Source organism: Lissotriton vulgaris, unplaced genomic scaffold (assembly GCF_964263255.1).
Source record: "Lissotriton vulgaris unplaced genomic scaffold, aLisVul1.2 SCAFFOLD_1219, whole genome shotgun sequence".
Lineage (NCBI taxonomy): Eukaryota > Metazoa > Chordata > Amphibia > Caudata > Salamandridae > Lissotriton > Lissotriton vulgaris.
Genome location: NW_028255794.1, coordinates 180,029 through 199,523, shown reverse-complemented (window position 1 = coordinate 199,523; position 19,495 = coordinate 180,029). Strand labels below are relative to the sequence as shown.

At 45.1% G+C, this 19,495-nt stretch overlaps 1 protein-coding gene across 2 annotated transcripts in view; it reads left to right on the top strand.

Moving 5' to 3' along the window:
- LOC147658893 (prostatic acid phosphatase-like) overlaps nucleotides 1-19,495 on the top strand; it is a 300,334-nt gene that overhangs the window by 102,876 nt on the left and 177,963 nt on the right. For both annotated transcript variants that reach the window (XM_086952051.1, XM_086952050.1), the window contains exons 5-6: nucleotides 12,152-12,250; nucleotides 15,748-15,846. In XM_086952051.1, the coding sequence (XP_086808177.1) occupies nucleotides 12,152-12,250; nucleotides 15,748-15,846 (198 nt within the window). The remainder of the gene's footprint in view (nucleotides 1-12,151; nucleotides 12,251-15,747; nucleotides 15,847-19,495) is intronic.

Genomic DNA, 19,495 nt, shown 5'->3' with positions numbered 1-19,495 from the left:
CATGTCAGTAGTATTAGGGCTAGGGTCCCACAGTTATTCAGTCTGGGTTGAGGTAGAATTGCATCGCCGAACTGTAACGAGGCCATCACCTCCAGTGACATCATTGCTAAATGGGGTGCCAATATTAGGGTCTGTATGTTTTTGCCTCAGCTTTAATTGGTTTGGTTTGGCAGTGATTTTCTTTCCCCAACAGCTGTGGCAACCAATAACTGCCCTCTGGCCAACTTACTCAGGGTCCCTCTGGTGTTGTTGGCAGGTGCACTTTGGTCCTGGTTAGTAAGTGCAGGTGAAGAATTATTGTTTGTAATAACAATAGTGGGGCTTAAAGGCACAGGTGAAGGCGTTATACACCCTGTTGACGTTAAATCCTGAGTCCCCCCCAGTTGACAGACGGGGTGTAGTGGAACAAGATCTAGTGACAGACGACTCTCGGTAGCCTGTATTTCGTGTATTATCACAGATTCCGCTCTTGTAAAAAAGTCATCTAAGATACCAACAACCCTCTTCCGTTTGCTCGTTTTAGCAAAGGTTTCCATTATTGATTGAGATCAGACAGTGGGGCAGCGTTAATACAGCAATGTATTTCAAGTGGCACTGAGTGCGAATATCACATACCTGGGTTCCTTGAGACTGAGAGCCTTAAAACAACAGTTAAATGGGGTGGCCCAGCCCGCGGCCTCCTTTGGCACCTGACGGCCACAGACGGCCCGCCCTTTGCTCAGGCTTAGCCCGGCGCGTCCCGTGTCATGGAAGAGCGTAGTCAGTTAAATCCTCGTGATGACGGTGGTGAGGGGGGAGGGGCTGCCGGTCACGCTGCCTGATGGTGTTTGTAGGCGCCAAGATATGCCCCCGCTGCTCCTCTGTTTGTGCTGCGATGCGTTTCTCGCAAAGCGGGAAACGCGAGGTCCAAAAATACCCGGGGGGGGTGAGGGGGGGAGAGGGGCTGCCGGTCACGCTGGCGGCCCCCGCTGCCTGATGGTGTTTGTAGGCACCAAGATATGCCCCCACTACTCCTCTCACTCCTCTGTTTGTGCTGCGATGTGTTTCCCCATGCCAGCTTCTTTGGCCATCCTGGACGTACCGCCAAGATTTTGGTTTTCTTGGTATTTATCAGGAGCTCGTTCTTGTTTGAGTATTCGGCAGTAGCGTCCATGATTCTTTGCAGGCCAATCTTTGTTTTACTCAGAAGAACCACGTCGTCGGCGTAAAGAAGATTTGACAGCTGGAACCCAGCTAGTTTGGGCGCATGAGAGTTTACCTTATTTAAGGCTTCTGGGAAGTCTGATAAAAATAAGGTAAAAAGTGTGGGGGCCAGGACGCATCCTTGTTTAAGACCTTTCGTCTTAAGGAATGCTTTTGTATTATTCGTGGTTATAACCACCCACACTAACAAACACCACAATGATCCAAATGTTAAGCTGCCCACGTTAAGAAAGATCTTAGATTGCAAGGTTCTGAAAAGGAGTCACCTAACCGAGCGGATGGTGACCGAGTCTGAAATAAAAAGCTGTCAAGCAAATCCTTTTAGTATTTTTTTAAATTTCTTTAAAGACAGTTGGTGGCAGTATATTCTAATAATTGTTTCAGGTCTAATAGAACAACATGTATGTTTTATATTTTTTAGTTGAAGCGCATAATTTATTTCATAAACTTTTTTGCTAGCCTTTAGCGAGTGAGTGTTTTTTGTAGCACACTGCCTACAGGATGTCCTCTACACACTTCTGACATTCGCAGCTGAAGAGACCTTAGCACCGAAATGATGTGAGTTCGCCAGGATCAAGGGGAAGTAAAGCGTCTCGCTCACGCTATTTATTATCTTCTTATCTTCCGACTCTCCTATACTACCTCAGACAGATCACATAAACAAGGACTGGTTTACAAGCATATGTGGGCGATGACAGGCGTGTTGGGTTGGGGAAGAGTCAGGCCTATTCTCTAATAGGGAATCGAGGTATGGAAGATCACTAGCATGTCAGACAGAGCCTGAGAAGTCAGTGAAGCTCCCCCAACCTGCAGGTCATTTCATAAAGGAACCAATAGGCCATTCTGCCTATGCTTCTCCCTCGGCCACTCCATCAGTCCTATCTATCCTCTTCCTCCGATTGCTATACTTCCCCCTCTCCTTTTGCTCCTTCTCCCATTTCTCATTCTCTCCCTCCTTTCTGCCCCTGCTGTTCATTGCTTTTCCTTCTATTCTCCCCTTCTTTCTTCTTCTCCCTCATTTAACGTTGATTTCTTCTTTTCCCTTCTTTCTCTCCTTACCTCTGTTCAGCACCTCATTTTTCCTACTTCATCTACTCCTTTTTTTTCTTCCTTCTCCTACCTCCCCTGTATTTTTTGTCTTTCACCTGATCCTTCCACGCTCGATTCCTCTCCTCTTCTCTATACCTACTCTCTTGCAGTGGTGGGCTGTAGGAATTGTCTATGGAAAGATTCACTCATACCAGTCAGGTTCCTCTCAAAGACTGGTGGGGATGGGAAAGGGTCAGTCGGTGCTTTATTTGAGCCGGTGGTTTCCAGTGCTCAGCACCGGCACTTAATTGTCGGAACAACACTTATGACAGTCCGCCACATGGTGGCCCTGTCTATCTAATTTTGGAATGAACACTGTTTGATAATTCTGTTGACATTAAAAAAATCACTAATACCTGCCGTCCAAGCCATTCATATAGTTTTGGGTGCCTGGAATAGTCTGAATTGTCGCACTTATAAGAGTGTCATGGTTACTAGTTATGTTGATACTTTTATTGGCAGCGCTGCAAAGGCAAAGGGTGGTGCATGCTGCTGTGGTCTCCTCACATGGGCCCTCGTATTTCTATGTTTTACAAATTAAGCACTGGGGTCAGTTACATATTGTTGATTGTAGCTTAGCCCATCGGAACGTTTAGGACAGGCAGAGGGGCTGAGAGTGAGGTCTATGCGGCAGCATTTGTTTGTCCTGTGTGCTAGGGGTGCTCCCTCCCTCAGTAGACAATCACTCTAAGGTACATACCCTAGTTTGGTATCTTTTCCGAATCCTCATGGGTGAGCTGAGACACTGCCCTCCTGGTGCTGTATTGCTACATTGACGGAATCAGTGCATGCAGAAAAGCTTCAAGCCTTCGGTAAACAAGTTTTTCCTCCGGGTTAAGTGTGCGCAAACTTGATTGCCACTTGCTGCTGTTATATGGGTTGTATCCAACCCTACCCGCAAACACTATTGAAGCCTCCTGTTGGACATCTGCGTGTCGTACTATGAGAGAGCAAGCCGGCTGCGTCTGAGCTCTAACACTACCTGATCAGGGTAGACCACTCTTTCTGACTTTGAGAAAAGGCAAATATCCTGTAAAAATGACACAATCTGTTCATTCTTTCATAGGACTGATCACTGAGTGAGCCTGCTCGGACTGAGGGAAGGGCTGTATCAGTGTAAGATTCTAAGGCTCTCTTATTTGTTCTTATGTGCCATATAGTTTATGAGTGGGGCAAAGCTGAAGGTTTTATCCATCAATGTTTCCACAATATTGCAGAAGCCATTAAAAGGTTTCTTCCGACAGCCATATAGCAATGCAGGGATGCTAGCATTCAAAGGATGATGCAGAGATCTGCATCTGACTAGGTCTTCACAACTTCAGACTGTGGGTGTAGAAGCACACTGTGGACAGCTCCCTTCCTCAAACCTGTATGCCTGATCCACAGAGGGATGCAACAGGTTTCCTTCGGTCCTGGTGCCAAAGAAATCAACATTTTCTCTGGTAGCAAAAATATTGCTTGGAGGTTACCTGTCAACAAAAGAATCACCTTCAGGCTCCTCACGCACACCTACAAAGCCCTCCACAACCTGGGACCCGCATACCTCAACCACCGCCTCTTCTTCTACGCTCCCACCAGTCATCTCTGCTCTGCCCAACCAGCCCTGGCCAAATTTCCATGGATCCGCAAGACCACGGCTGGAGGAAGATCCTTCTCGTACTTTACTGTCAAGACCTGGAACTCCCTGCCTCTGCACCTCAGGCAATCCCATCACTGCCGCCATTGAAGAAGGACCTCCACTCGGCTCTTCAACTGAACTGCAGATCCACACACCACCCTCCCCCCAACGCCTTAAGACCCTCACAGGTGAGTAGTCGCGCATTATAAGATTGCTTATTGATTGATTGATTGAGGTGCTCCGTCTATAGAAACAGAATCTACCTATGGAGCATCTGCCACTTCTGCTCTCACTAGGTCTAACAAAAACATTCAACTAGGAGAAGATCACAAGTTGGGCAACTTGTAACAATTTATTTATGGTGCTCCAGGAGGGCGCACAGTTCGGAACTTTTTCAGCAGGCTGGAAATTCTCTTTCAATTCGTGAACTCTCAGCTCTTAAGCATTCCATTCTTTCATAGCACTCTTTAACAGTGGTTGCACGCACCACATTAGACACTAACTCTGGTTGGTAGGCCATCAGGAGGCAAGCTGATGTAACCAAGTCCTTAGGGTAGCACATTGCGGAAGAAGCCAGGACAGCGCTCCAAATGTTTCAAGAGCAAGGGAAGGATGAATATTTACCTTGTTTTTTTCTGAAGGTTTGTACCACTTAGAATGGGTGCAACATAACCGTTTATTGTGAGGTCAATTTAGGATGCCATCAGGATGCTATTGAAGGGGGCCCTTGATTAATATCCAGCTGCCCCTAAAGTGTCCCCTACTCACTTCTTCCTAGAGAGTAGTTCAAGACATATTAGATTTAGAGTGAGGTTAAGAAAAAAGCTAACAGGTCATATCCTGTCCAATCAAATCCAAGTGCCTTTAAATTCTCAATGCCTGGACCTTAAGTTTTGAAATACTCACAGGCAAGGAGGACTCCTCTCAGCCCACAACTTTTGCAGAAATGAATAACCTCCTCTATGACTCTCAATCGGGTTTCCGAGTAGGATATAGCACGGAAACAGCATTGCTGGAAATTTCCGAATCGGTACGAGAGTCTGTCGGTAGCGGAAATGCAGCCATGATAGTACTTTACCTATTGGCAGCTTTCAACCCGGTCTCACATCAGATCCTGCTGGAGCGTTTATATCATCTGGGCGTGAGGGGAGTAGCACTCTCATGGCTTTGGTCCTATCTGGAAGATCGCTCTCAACAGGTCTTTTTTACAACCTCACTCATCCTCACCAAAATCTTTGGTGTGCGGAGTACCGCAGGGCTCGACTTTGAGCCCAGTGCTTTATATTCTTTACTTGACCCCCTTAGCCACATTATTTCATCTTGAGGAGTGAAAGTAGTCTCCTACGCAGATGAAACGCAGCTGGTATTTTCCTTCAAAGAGCACTCCCCAGCAGCATTCAATAAATTCAAAGAATGCATGTTAGAATTGGGGGTCTCTAGTTGGCACAGGTAGGTACTTGTGACAAATAGGAACCCTCTCCTCTAGTCAGGGTGAGGGGATTACACTCCTTAATAACCCCTGTTCACCCCCTTGGTAGCTTAGCACGACCAGACAGGCTTATCTCAGAGGCAGTGTGTTAAGCATTTGTGAATATACACAGTAATACAGTGAAAACACTACAGATGGACACACCACAGGTTTTTTAAAAATAAGTATTTAGACCACAAACAACTGAAATTCACAATACTATACTTAAAGTTGACTTAAAGGTGATAAAAGTTGCTTAGTTTAAGTTGATGATAAATGCGACAAAGTTCTCAACAAAGTACCTGGATGTGTAACCGAAAGTGAACAAAAGGCTCGCAAAAGGGAAGATGCATCATTCCGTGATCCGGGGGAAAGGATGCATCGTGCCTCAATGCTTGCGCAGAGTAGGGGATGCGTCGTGATCCTTACCGGTGCGGAGGTGATGCGTAGATTCTCGGCCTGCGGGCTGTTGCAATGCGCAAGATGGCGCTTTGATACGATGCGATGATCCGAATGCGATGGGAGAAGATGGCACCCTTGATGCGATGATGATGTGTAGATACCCAGGCAGCCTTGCGACGACTCTACTTTAGAGCCGCGACAGGCCCTGCGACACACTCCTCCGGTGATGCGATGAGGACTCTCTCAATGGCGTCACGCTTCTCTGGTAATGAGACAGCAGGCAGCTTTGACGAAGACACGCTTTCTGGCAGATGCGGTGGCGGCAACGCTTCTCCAGCGATGCGACGATTTCAGCTCCGGCGGCGACACGCTTCCTCTCGATGTGTCGCGCTTCCAGCACCCAGCGACACGCAAATGTCTGTAGATAGACTTCCCAGCAAGGAAATTCACAGGGGGAGCAGGTAGTGAAGTCTTTTGTCCCTGAGACTTCAGCAGGAGGCAAGCACCAGTTCAAGCCCTTGGAGAATATTTTGCAGATGATAAAAGTCCTTTAAAAGTTCCTTCTCCTTTCCCTTGGCAATGAAGCAACCACTGCAGGCCAGCCCAGCAAACAGCACACTGGCGGAGGAACAGTCCAAACTCCTGCAGCTTCCTTTGGTTCTTCTCCTTGGCAAAAGGTTTCTTGTACCCAGAAGTGATCTAAAGTTCTTGGGACTGGGTCCCAATATTTATACCCCAAAATCCTTTGTTCTCTGAAGGCAGTGAGGCCTCTTCCTAGTCCAAACCAGTTCCTGAGCACTTTGTTTACATGACTCCTTGTTTCCTTCCTCAGTGCAGGGCAGAGACATGAGACGCCCCACAGAAGGTGGAGCCAGCACAGGGGAGGGAAGGCACAGTCCTGGAGCACTTTGTTGACATGATTCCTTCTCTCCTTTCACAGTGCAGGGCAGATACATCAGACACACCACAGGAGGCGGAGCCAGCATTGTAGAGGGAAGACCCAGCCCTATTCAGTTCCCAGGTGCAACTCCTCCCTCCCATCTAGATGCAGATCTCTCTATTCACCACTGGGCTGCCCAGTCTGCCTCCTGGAATCCCCCAGCCCTGTCAATCAAAACTCCAGACAAGGAATCCACAACTTAGCAGAGGCAGGCCTGGACAGTTAGGCAAGAAAATGCCTACTTTGTAAAAGTGGTATTTTCAAAGACAGAAGGTTACAACCAACTTCACTAAAAGATGTATTTTATCATTCTGAGTTCAGGCATATTAAATTCGAACTTCTACCATGTTCCCTGAGTCAGTTAGGATTATGAGAATGTAATAATCTAACTGCCCATTCTAGCCTATGGAGAACAGGTAGCCATGCAATAGTGAAAAATGAAAATGGATGTAATTCACTATTAGGACTTGCTACACACACCAGGGCATTTCCTACTTCATACTTACAATGCACCCTGCCCTAGGGCCTACCATAGGGGTGTCTGATATGAAGTAAAGGGAAGGTTTAGGGACTGGCAAGTGGGTGCACTTGCCAAATCGACTTTGCAGTCACAGACTGCACACAGGCCTTGCAATGGCAGGCCTGAGGCACACTTTACAAGCTGCTTCTGTGGGTGGCACAATCAGTGCTGCAAGCCCACCAGCAGCATTTGATTTACAAGCCCTGGGCACACATGATGCACTGTACTAGAGTCTGACAAGTAAATCAAATAACCCAATCATGGAATCACCAATTAGTACATCAATTTAACATGGGGAGCACTTGCACTGTGGCATTGAATAGCAGTGGCACAGTGCCCAAAGCATATAACCAGCAAAAACATATCAAAAACAGAGGAGTCAATCAGTAAAAAAATTGAAGGAAGACTCACGCCAATGATGCCAGGTCTAACAATGCATGAAGCAGATTTCCACGTGGATGTATGATAATTGCTCGAAATTGAATGTGGATAAGACTGAGGTCTTGTTCTTCAATCAGAGCTCACCACCACTATCCAATCTCTGGTAGCAGGAAGAATTGAACCCCTCTCCAAAACCTAAATAGTCTGCGAGAAATTTGGGTATCAGGTTTGATACTGATCTTTCTTTTTCTTTTACTACGCACATCCGACAAGTCTTGGCCACATGCTTCTGAAGGTTACGGTCCTTGAGGAAAGTTTTATGATATCTGCCTGAGGAAAACGGTAAGATCATCATACATGCCCTGGTTACCTGCCAGCTGGACTATGCAAACAGTCTGTATATTGAGCTCCCGACATATCTGGTCCCCAGATTACAGATTGTGCAGAATGCAGCAGCAAGGCTGCATTCTGACTCCCGACATCATATTTCCCCTCACCTGAGATGGTTACATTGGTGCCTGGTGAGCAACAGGATTGAATTTAAGGCCTCAACACTGACTTTTAGAGCTATAAGATTCGTGCCCGCTTCATGTGCAACGATATACCAAAGAGCGTCAAGGGGGAAGGTCATTCTTGGTTAGGGCAACCAAACTCTGGAATGCCTTTCCCCTCCACATGCGCCTAATCAAGTCAGAACTAGAGTTTAGGAAGACCTTAAAGACGCTGCTTTTCTCACAGATGTAGTACCTCTATGCTGATCTCCGCTGTCAGTCTGCACTAGTGCTGGGACACCTCCTTCAAGGTAGCTGTTGCACTCTACAAATGCACTTTGATTGATTGACTGATTGACTCGAACACAGTGGCGTAACGCAAAATGATGAGACTCCCCTGTGAAAGTAGTGAACTGTCCCTCAGGCTCTTTAGCCTTGGCGTGAAAGATGCCCCCCTTAATCCCAGGGGTGAAGGTGAGAGTCGACCAGTTAACCTGTGTACAAGAGGCTAACATAGGGGTTAGATTAAGGCCTAAGTATCTAATCATGTCAGAGGTCCATTGAAATGGCGCAAGTCCTTGTAAAGTGGGGTGATACTGCTTGGGCATGGTGAGGTTGAGTGCAAAGAACTTGGTCATACTGACTTTGAACCCAGACACCGCTTCAAAAGTGGCAGGGCTGTTAACGCAGCTGGTAGAGAGATGGTGGGTTGAGAGATAGTAAGCAAGAGATCATCCACAAAGAGGCTTGCCTTTTGAGCTCAACCCCAATCGTAGCAGTGTGCCTGATAGTGATGGCTAAAAGCTTGACTGCTAGTGCAAAGAGAAGGGGCAATAGTGGGCACCCTTATCGGGGCCTCTGAAAATACAGATGAGGCTGTATTGTGCCTGTTGACTAGAATTGAGGCTATTGGGGCAACATAGGAGGCAATTATTTTAACTATTATGTCCAGTTCCAGGCCTATCTTATCCAGACCCACTCGGGGGAAGGTCCAGTTCACCCTGTTGAATGCCTTCTCAACATCAAGCAAGAGAAGGCACGCCGGGATGTTGCAGCAGTGGGTCTTTCAACCAAGTGTGCTATCCAGCATATCTTGCTGCACCCTGTCTGTTGAGGATGAACCCCACCTGATTAGGATCTAAAAGACCTCGGAAGTAGTGCCCCAGCCTTGGGGCTAGTATCTTCACGAGTATCTTTTCGTCGATGTTAAGAAGGGTTATAGGGTGATAGGAATAGCACTGTGTAGGATCTTTCCCTGGTTTGGGTATAAGGGCAATCTCAGCCGCTGCCATAGTGGGCATTAGGCCGTATAATGGCTAAAGGAATTGAAAAGCGTTAACAGGTGACCTGCAGACTAAGAAGGAACAGTCTGTAGAAAGTAACATGGAGCCCGTCGGGTCCCAGAGTTTTCCCAAGTGGCAGTGCCCTAACCACTTGGCTCGGTTCCTCTTGGGTGATTGGGGTGTTGATTAGCTGCATTTGTTGGGGATGGATAAGATCCTAGTCGCAGATTCACAGATTTGCATCGATCAGGGTTTGGGAAGCATCTTGTGTGTAGAGAATTTGATAGTATTCATGGAATGCCCGCTGTTTATCCCTTTCAGAGGTCGGCAAGTCTGTGACCTTGAATCAAAGTTTGGCCATATATGTTCTAGTTTGGATTTGGCGGAGTTTGAGAGCCAACAAGTAGCTGACCTTATTCCCGCTTCATAGTACTTCTGTTTCAGGGCTAAGAGGGAGTGGTCTGCTCTATTAGTTCTGTGTGCCCTCATCTGGCATCACAGGATTGCTAGTTTCTGTTTGTTGCACCTAGTGGGTGTCATCTGATCCTTCCTCTCTAAGGCTTTGATCTCGGCTGCCAGGCCCAGCTCCACCAGTCTAGCCTCCCTCTCCCTGGAGATAGCAATGAATGAGATCACCCCCCTGATGTTAGCCTTGAACCCATCCCAGAGTGTGTACAGTGAAGTATCCAGGCGAGCACTGAGCTCAAAGTAGTCGACTATCTCCTTGCAGATCTCGGCCTCATCATGCTTGAGTATGATGCATAGACGTAAGAATAAAACATTCTACCAAACTTTGTGCTCCCTTCCTACCTTGATGCTCCACTTGTTTAACACCATCGGTGTAGCGCATTTTCCCGCTGTGCGCTGAAGATTCGAAAATCCCGCGGGTCATGACAAGCTCAGTTCGTCATGAGCGTACGAGAGGTGTACTTCATGACGCGCTGAGCTCGTCATCAGCGTCGAAGGGGATTGTCAGCATGCTGCCTCTTCCCATCCTGACAGGATCTCAGTGGCATTGGTGGGCAGTCATCCTGCTACCAGCACTGCAAGCGCATTTCAATATGGGTATCCTGCCTTCACTCCATATAGCAGTAACTAATCTTCATCTCAGTACATCTGGCTGCAGGTCTGATTCCTGGTAGAACTGGGGCTAAGCTGATCCCCAACACACCTGTCCCCTCTTCTTGCTAATAATCTTGTGAGTAAAACAAAGCTATTGTAGGTCATAACTACATAAAATATTAAAGTAAGCATACATTGATTTATCCAAGGACCAACCATTCGTTTGCAGAATAAAATATTTTAAGAAAGAGTTGAAGTCCATGTTATACTTATAAGTCAACTAGTTTGCGATGTTCACAAAAGAATGGAAACGTTATATAGCAAAAATGGATCTTCACTCTGCTCTCGATTATTCAATCTGTATAAAGTAAGCAAGCTGTATAGCTGTCTTGAGAAAGGTTAGTAGACCAAAACGTATGGACAGCAGCTGTGTGCCTATTAATTAAATTGAAATATATCTGACTTACTGAAAACCATGGTGCAAGTGCTGTTTCACCCTGCAAAGCAAGGGATGGTCTTCAAAGCTTGCCCCTTAGCTAATCACCAGTCCCAAAAGTAAAAGCACCTGCACTCACAGGCGAGGGCTGAACATATATTGATTCATGAATATATTTATTTATTCATTATGTGGTTTTCCCTAGCTTAAGCACTAATCCCATTTGAATATCCAGGAAGGGTGGCATAGATCTGCTGTTAAGTACACAAACGCACACTTCCAAATAAGGGTGCAGTAAATTCTTGGTACACACGGCCAGATTCATCAAGCTTAATTGCGCTCGCAAAGGGCCAGATTCTGAGAATCTGGCCCTTTGCGAGTGCAATTTTTGCATTTGGGATTCATCATCCCAAATGCAAAATTCGCTATTAAAGAATTCGCACATTTGCGAGGAATTGCATTTAAGGAATCTCTATTTGAGATTCCTTAAATGCAATTCATGAACAATTTTAAAATTGCGAAATCGCAATTTTGGGCCGCTATTTACCGCGAGGTCAAACCTCGTGGTAAATAGCGAAAACTTAGAAAAATGCATTTAAATGCATTTTTCTAAGTTGCATGTTACACACACACATGTCTTTTGGACATGTGTGTGCGCAACACCAATGTAGATTACATTTCAGGGGTGCTACAGGGTATCCTTTGGACACCCCTGGCACCCTTGAAATCGCTTCCTTATTTGCGATTAGCTAATTGCTAATCGCAAATAAGGAATGACTCTCCATTCATTCCTATGGGTCTTAGGCCATAGGAATGAATGGAGAGTCATTCCTTATTTGCGATTAGCAATTAGCTAATCGCAAATAAGGAATCGGTGGGAATCGCAAATTCAATTGCGATTCCTACATGAATCCCGTTTTGCGAGTCCTTAATAGCGAATCCTTATTACCTTACCTTGATGAACCTGGCTGATAGTTTCCAATGCAAAGTAATGTTGGTGAGTTCAGATCTCCTCTGTAGCTGTTTCCATCCTCTTTGCCATTAAAGATGTGACTCTAACAAACCAGAAGCCTGGACTCTGCAGCTCATCTGTGTTTTTTAAGACATGTTGCTTTATTTACATAACAATTCTGTAATTAACAGCATTGTCTGTTACTTCAAGAATATAATATTAATGTAAGGATAATAAGGAATATGTATGTGATCCCTAATCCTAGTAGTATTTCATACACTGAGTGTATCTTTCTTTTTATTTCAGTTGTTGCTCTATCCTCTTGACAATTGCCCCCACTTCAATGAACTCTTGAAAGAAACTTTAAAATCAACGCAATTTCAAACGATAATCGCACCCTATCAGGTACGTGGCCTCTGGGCATATGATATGACTCAATTTCTCCATGTCTAGAATATGTTGCGGTAGCTTTACCTAAGCATGAGTCGATTCATACTCGTAAGCTTCAATCTTCTTGCAATGCCTGTTGGCGATGATAGAAGAGGAGCTCAGCATCGAGTAACCCAGAACTGCCAAACTGAGATAATAAGTACACAAATCAAAGCATTGCATGTTTGACTACCTGCCAGGTTCCTTTCGTGGTACATTGCTATAGGTGAAAATGGAAAATGTCTATGGCAAACATTGGTGTTCCAATATGTAGGATTAATAATGCACCATATATAGGACGTTAAGTCTCAATTGGGGGATTCATGGAAGATGCAGGTATTTAATTTTTTTTCGAATTGGATGAAAGGTAAGCATTGGTGTAATGTGGAATGAGCTCTTCCTAGGAAGGTTTCATGGGAATCAAGACTCAGTCTGCCACACAGGTCCTTTCTTAATAGGGAAAGAGTGAGGCAGAAGGCTATCCTTACATTTAAAGTACAAAGACTATGGGCCCGATTCACAGAATGAATGGATGGGCACTCTCAGAGTATAAAGATGCATACAAATTTGAAAACTTCATGTCTTTGACGTGATGGTGAAAAAAAACGAGCAAACTTTGGAATAAAAGTTGGAATAAAAATTGGATGAATTTGGAGAAAATATGGATTATGTGTGAATATCATTTACATTTGTGCATATGGCTGTGCAACTCCTTTGTGGCACGGACATCCCGTGCCCCCTACAAGGCTGCCTAGGCTGCCACACAGCAGACATGTTGCTGGACGCCTGGGTAGAGAGCCATCTGCTCCCCTGGGCCTGCAACAATGCACGTCCTGGGCGAGGTGCTTGGTCTCCTCCCCCAGGTTGGGCAGGGGAAGCTTCAAAGGCATGTCGCCTTTGTGAGCTTCTCCATACCACTTGCTGTACCCAGCAACTGGCCCCCACCGGTTCTGTCCCCCACTCTGGCGGGAAGACTGGCGGGAAACCCTACGTGAGGAAAGGGGGTGTGCCAGCTTGTGCCAACTCCACCCCTCAGGTGGGAGAGGCGAGGTGAAGCACAACTCCGGGCTCCGGTCATCTTGAAGATGGGGAGGCCTGCCCAATCAGCGATAGGCTCCTGCCCCCCTCCCACAGAAGAGGAGCAGGATATGGGGTGTACTCACCCCAGGACAGGGACCTGTAGGTCCCTGCCCTTCCCCTACCTGTAACAACCCTACATTTAGTATTTAGGGGCACCCCTAACCTTCCTTCCTCAGATCCCGATTTGAAAACAAGAAAGAAGATCAAGAAGAAGAAGACCTGTCATGCAGCTTCTAACAAGAGGATGACACCAACTGACTTGGCCCCAGCTCTACAGGCCTGTTGATCCCTGAACCTGCTCCTGCTAAATCCCGGCGCCTCCTGTGGACAGCAACCTTGAAAACCCTGGAGGACCTGCCTGCCTTGAACCTCTTAAAGACTGGGACTCCCATGAGCAGTGGTTCTTTTCAAACAGCAACACCCCTGGTGCCAGCCAGGAACCACGAATCCAGCCCACTCTGCACCCGCCGGGCCCGGCCTGTGCCCGAATGGACAACGACCCTGAGGAAGTCCCCCCGGCGATTGTGTCCTGAAATCCAGTGCCCAAGGACCCTCCTCGACGACCCAGACGAGGCCTGCAGTCTCACAACAGAAGACCCCTCCAACCGCGACCAGCAGAGGGTAAGATTTTCCAACGTACAAAGACACCCCTGCACCCGGCGCCCCCTGTACCCCTGTGCCCAACTCCTGGGTCCATAAAGTAACATTGACTGGTTTCACTTGGAAATGCTTCTACGTGTGGAGTTTTGAAACTTTAAAATATTCATCTAAAATCAGCTGAACAACAAATTCCGACTTACTCACCTGTTATCAGGAGAGAATCCAGTGCTGCATCTTTTAGCCAAGCACTGGCCCGGAAAAGTAATTTTAACCACACTTGCCAGTAACTTGAATTTCCTTCAGTAAGAATCCATTGTCTGCTTTTCATCAAAAAACATTCTGTTGATTTTCACAAACTACAAATATTCCTTAAAAATCACCTGTATGACTTAAACGCATTATTTCAACTGTTTACAGGAGATGCACCAGTGCTGGATCCAGGATCCAACACTGAGTAAGAAAAAGTAACGATAACACTACTTACCTGCTAAGTGAATTTCTTCCCATAGGATAACATTGGTGATTCAATGTGAAAGTGTCAACTTTTAAAATACAATAATATTCCTTAAAAATCACTGTAACCAAAACGCTTTCCCTCAACTGTTTACAGGAAATGTCCCAGGACTGAATCTAGGATCCAGTCCTGTGGTTAGAAAAGTAATCTACAAAGTAACTAATTGCATTTAACTAGAAATTCCCATTGAGCTCAATGTTGCATTGTATTTGAAATTGTGTTGCCTATTGCAACAACTGTAACTATTGTAATCAAAAATCTATTGCCTATTTGAAAAGTATTTAACGAAAGTAACTCATTCTTAGAAAGTATATTTTGCTACCTTGTTGGTTCTAAAATAAAACAACTATATATTTTGATACAAAACAATTGTCCTAGAGTTCAGTTCTTTTGTGTGTGTGAGACCATTTGCTGACTGAGTGTGTACAACAAATGCTTTGCACTGTCCTCTGCTACTGCCGTACTGCTCGACCAAGCTACCACTTTAGAGAATAAGGTTATATCTAACTTTAACCTCTACCAAACCTCTGGGGACTGTTTCCCTTACTTTGGTCCAGTATAAACAGAGCCACTCTCTTACATCCACCATAAGTTGATGGAGCTCCCTTCCCACCAACTTAATGGCGTCCCTGCCCATTTAAAGGTGGATGAACTGCTGGTGTCCAACAGTGGTGCTGCAAAGGCTCTTTTGACAGTAACACTTGACTCAGCAATCAACTTAAGGACATGGTGGCTCTCTCCTTTTACCATACAGGTCCACCACATAAGGAGTGGGGGCCCTAAGCAAGGAAAAGAAATAATGGTGCCCCAATAATAGTGGACAACTCTTGCTCCATCAGGCCCATTTAGCTTATGTTTTTTTTAACAATCAAACGAAAAAAGAAGGCTAAGCGAGTGGAAAAATCTTCCCTCCCCCCCTTGCCATTTGATGTCCTTCAGTGCATCTGCTGATAAGATGAATGTACTGAAGGCATCAACATCCCTACCTGTTGACCTGTAGGTATCAGTGGTCCCCTGCCTGATTAGAGGAGGCCAGGGTCTTTGCAGACCTGAAGGGCTGGTGTGCTGCCCGCCATGATCCAAATGAACCTGTAAATCCATTAAAATGAAAATACGCAGGGTAACAGCCAAACCAAAAGGTTGATTTTTCTGCCTAAACTATGACAATTCTGTGAAATTCATGTAGAAACCCAGGGTGGGGAGGAGGTGGATTTGAATTCGAAATAAATAATTTTTTATGGTAGTTATACTTTTATATGCTCTTATTGTTATATTTCAGGATTTTATTCAGAAGGTTTCCAACGACACGGGGTATCCTGTGAATGTCTTGATCAATAAAGGCAAGCTGTGGATTGTGTATGACACTTTACTTTGTGAGGTATGACATATATTACATCATTGCATTGTTGACCTTGCTAAATTAAAAAAATACTTCAGAATTCATTGTGAAGTTGGAGTTAATTCAACACCGAGTTTAATTTAAAGTTGGGTGGAAATAAAAAGTTCTCTGATTTCAGGAGTATGTGTTAAGCCCTAGAAAAGCCGCGGACATTTTCACTATCATCCAATCCCTACAGGATGGGACATTTAACCGTTTGAGATTGCAAATGAACCAAATTTAGGGGCATTAGCTTCACATTTTGCATTTGTTCGCACTGATTCCTATTTACCAGATGAATGTACTGTTTATTTTATTTAGGAATCAGTCTGTGCACAGCCGTTGGTAAGTGAAGTTGTATAGGTGTTCTGTGCTCCAGGGTATCACCCTCTGAACAGAGTGTCTCAATTACTTGTTTATGATCCAGGTAGCTTATGGAGAGTTGTTCTTGTGTGGTGGTAGTGAGGGAGTCTGAGGAGGAGGTCATGAGAGGGAGGGGCTACTGAGAGATGAGGGGCACTGGTGGATGGTGGCAGTGGGGGAATCTGAGGAGGAGCCCGATGGTGCCTGATATGAGGCTGGGGCCCAAGGTCAGCTGTGAAATAAGGTGTACTGGAGAGGAGTAGTGGATAATTAAGCCGGTAAGGGAGTGCATTGCAGAGTCCAGGGACAGGTTGAGGTAGTAAAGAAGAGGGATTCTCCCTGTAGGCTCGCACAAAAATATTGTGAGGTTACAACGATATTAAACAGCATTAAACCCAACGGAATGTATTTGGTTTATTGAACTGGATACAAACTATTGAAACCTTAAATAAGGACTATTCCTTCCAGTGCCCTGGGGACATTCCCCATGGATATGAGGGTGCAACTTCAGTGTACCATTTATTTTACCACAGTCTTCCAAATGCTGCTCTCAGATTAATTGATACAATCAAGATTGAGTTAATTTACTTAAACACAACTCTCCATAAGCTACCTGGGTGATAAACATCCCTTAAAAATTGAAATATTAAATGAGGCATAAGTATGCACTAATCAAGCAATCTAATCTAACCAAATAATAGGTAAGGTTTATGTTTAGGTAAGGAAATAATATAGAGAAATGTTGATTATTGGTACAGATTAGGTGAAATGTAGTGAGAGAGCTGTGGCGCCTCGTTTTTTGTTCCTTCACATTTATGGACTTAACCATCTACGTATATCATCCTTGAACTAACGGCGAGGAATAAGAATTGGGTATGGGTGTTATTGTAAAACATTTATGGTTCAAAACAAAAAGAACACTAAAATAGAAATAATAAAGCAAAAATGAAATGTTGCAAGAGCAGGATTGCAAACATACATTGTTTACATTTCCAGTACAATAAAGAAGAGAGGCTAGTAAAGGAAAATTCGAACCTCTTTCAAGCAAAGCGCTAGCATCGCTGAATTAGCAACGCGAGCATGCTGTTACCTCCAAGAAGAATTTCTTTCACCCCCCATCCTTCTTTACACGTGTCCATCCCTCACCCCCCAAGCCATCTATCCCTCATCCATCCATCCATTCTTTCACTCTTCCTTCCATCCGTCCATCAGTTATCCATCCACCATTCCATACATTCACTGATTTGTTCACCTCTCAAACACTTCCTTCCATCTAGCGGTCCACCCATCCTTTCTCCCTTCCATCTATCCACCAACCCATCCATCCACCCATCATCCATCCATCCTTTTATTACTATTTCCGTGCATCTTTTCATCCATCCATTCTTCATAACATCCATCCTTTCATCATTCTATTCATTATGTCAGCCTTGCATCTATCCATCTTCACCAAATCCATTGTTCCATTCCTCCACCCGTCTACGCATCCATCATGACAACATTACTTTCTTTCATCGTGCTTTCCTTCCTTTCAACCTTTCTCGCATCCTTCCTTTCATTATTTCTTTGTCTTCCTTCCAACCTTCCCTCTTTCCTTTTTCCATTCCTTTGTACACCAATTTTCTAAACACCATTCTTTCTTGTCACCCCTTCTTCTTTTAATTTTTTACCTTTCCCTTTCACCTGTGCTCTTTTTATTTGTCTGTCTTTCTCTGTCTCTTTTACTTTACTTCTATCATTTGGTAGCCCTCCGCTCTCACCCATTATTCCCTTACACTCTTATTTGGGTGGCCCATAAAAAAACGAAATCAAGCTTTTGTTCCCACTTGCAATCCCAGCTGGGGCAGCCAGAGTGAGTCACTGGTGAAATATACACATTGGAGCAGAAGTGACCAATGCCGTGCAAGGATGGGCGGATCCATGCCAGATTTTCAGGATAAAAATATTTTTAAAAAGTGTGCTTATTGAGATTTTTTGTAATGTAGGTGCTTCGGAAAGTCTTATTCTTCTCACGTTGAAGAGGCCTGAATGTTTGTGAATAAGATCATTTATTAGCTAGGACTTTGTGGTAAATAAAGTATTTCCCTGTCATAATTTCTATAGTTAAACAAAGGATCATGCATATAATGAGAGGCAGAGTCCGTGGTGTCCGATTCAAAAGGGCTTTATTTCAATAACTCGAGTTAAGGGAGAATCGGTTCCATCACCACTAAGGTTCAGGAAGGGTCTTCTAAACTTTATTCACAGAGTACAATATTTATACATTCAATTGCATATAGAGGAGGAGCGCTCCAGGCAGAGCAAGAGAAAGAGAGATAAGAAACATGTGGGCGTGCATGAGGGCGTACATGTGGGCGTTCACTTGAGGAGTCATAGGTGAGTCATAGGTGGGTGGATACCTGAAGGGGGGTTGCATGACCAGCTTGAACCTTACCCTACTTGTGTGCGCAACTTGGACATGACGTGCAATTGACGTGTAACTGGGGGAACTGGGGGAAGCTGACTTTTGGTCTAGTAGGGAGGCCTTCAGTGTCAGGACGACCAGCACGTCTGGTATTATCTGATATCTTATGTCCGGGGATGTATTATCTGAAGCAAAGGTCGCTCATCACTAAGAGCCAGTGTGGGCATATATTTCTTCGTTCATTACGAGGGGGCCTCGGGCTTTCTATGGATGCGAGCTCTGTAAATCACTTAAACAGAGACAGAAAGGCTAGGCCCTATCTCTGCAGACGGGTTCTGTTTACCTTCTTCACCAGGCAGGAATGTGATTCTGTAGAGCAAGCGGATAACTGTTGTGCAAAATACTGTCTCGGCACCCCGGGCAGGGCCCCTCTCGGCTTAGCCAGAAGTATGCGAGAGGTCAGGGATACGTAGCTGCAGCCCTCAGAGTGTCTGGAGGCATGAAAACCCTAATTCGGAGACTGGCTCAGGCTGAGCCACAAAATGGGTTCTTCGTGATATATTAAAAGTGCACAATGCAAACACATGGGCCTCAGGGCCTCAATGCAGAATTAACGTTTCTTTCATGGAAGACTTGGTAACTGACATCCTAATGTGGGACGGAAATGCAGAGGCATTATTATTGCAGGTCATAGAGGGAAAATGCATGGGTGACATGTACATACACTAAACGTTGGGTACAAGCAGGGGACACATTGGCCATGTAAAATTTCATTTTCCTCATTCCCTCCTTGTCCCCTACTGTACCCTTCAGGACACATCTATTTTCATGAGACCGTATATTTGATCATACAGCATCATTTTTTCATCTTTGATCTTTTGT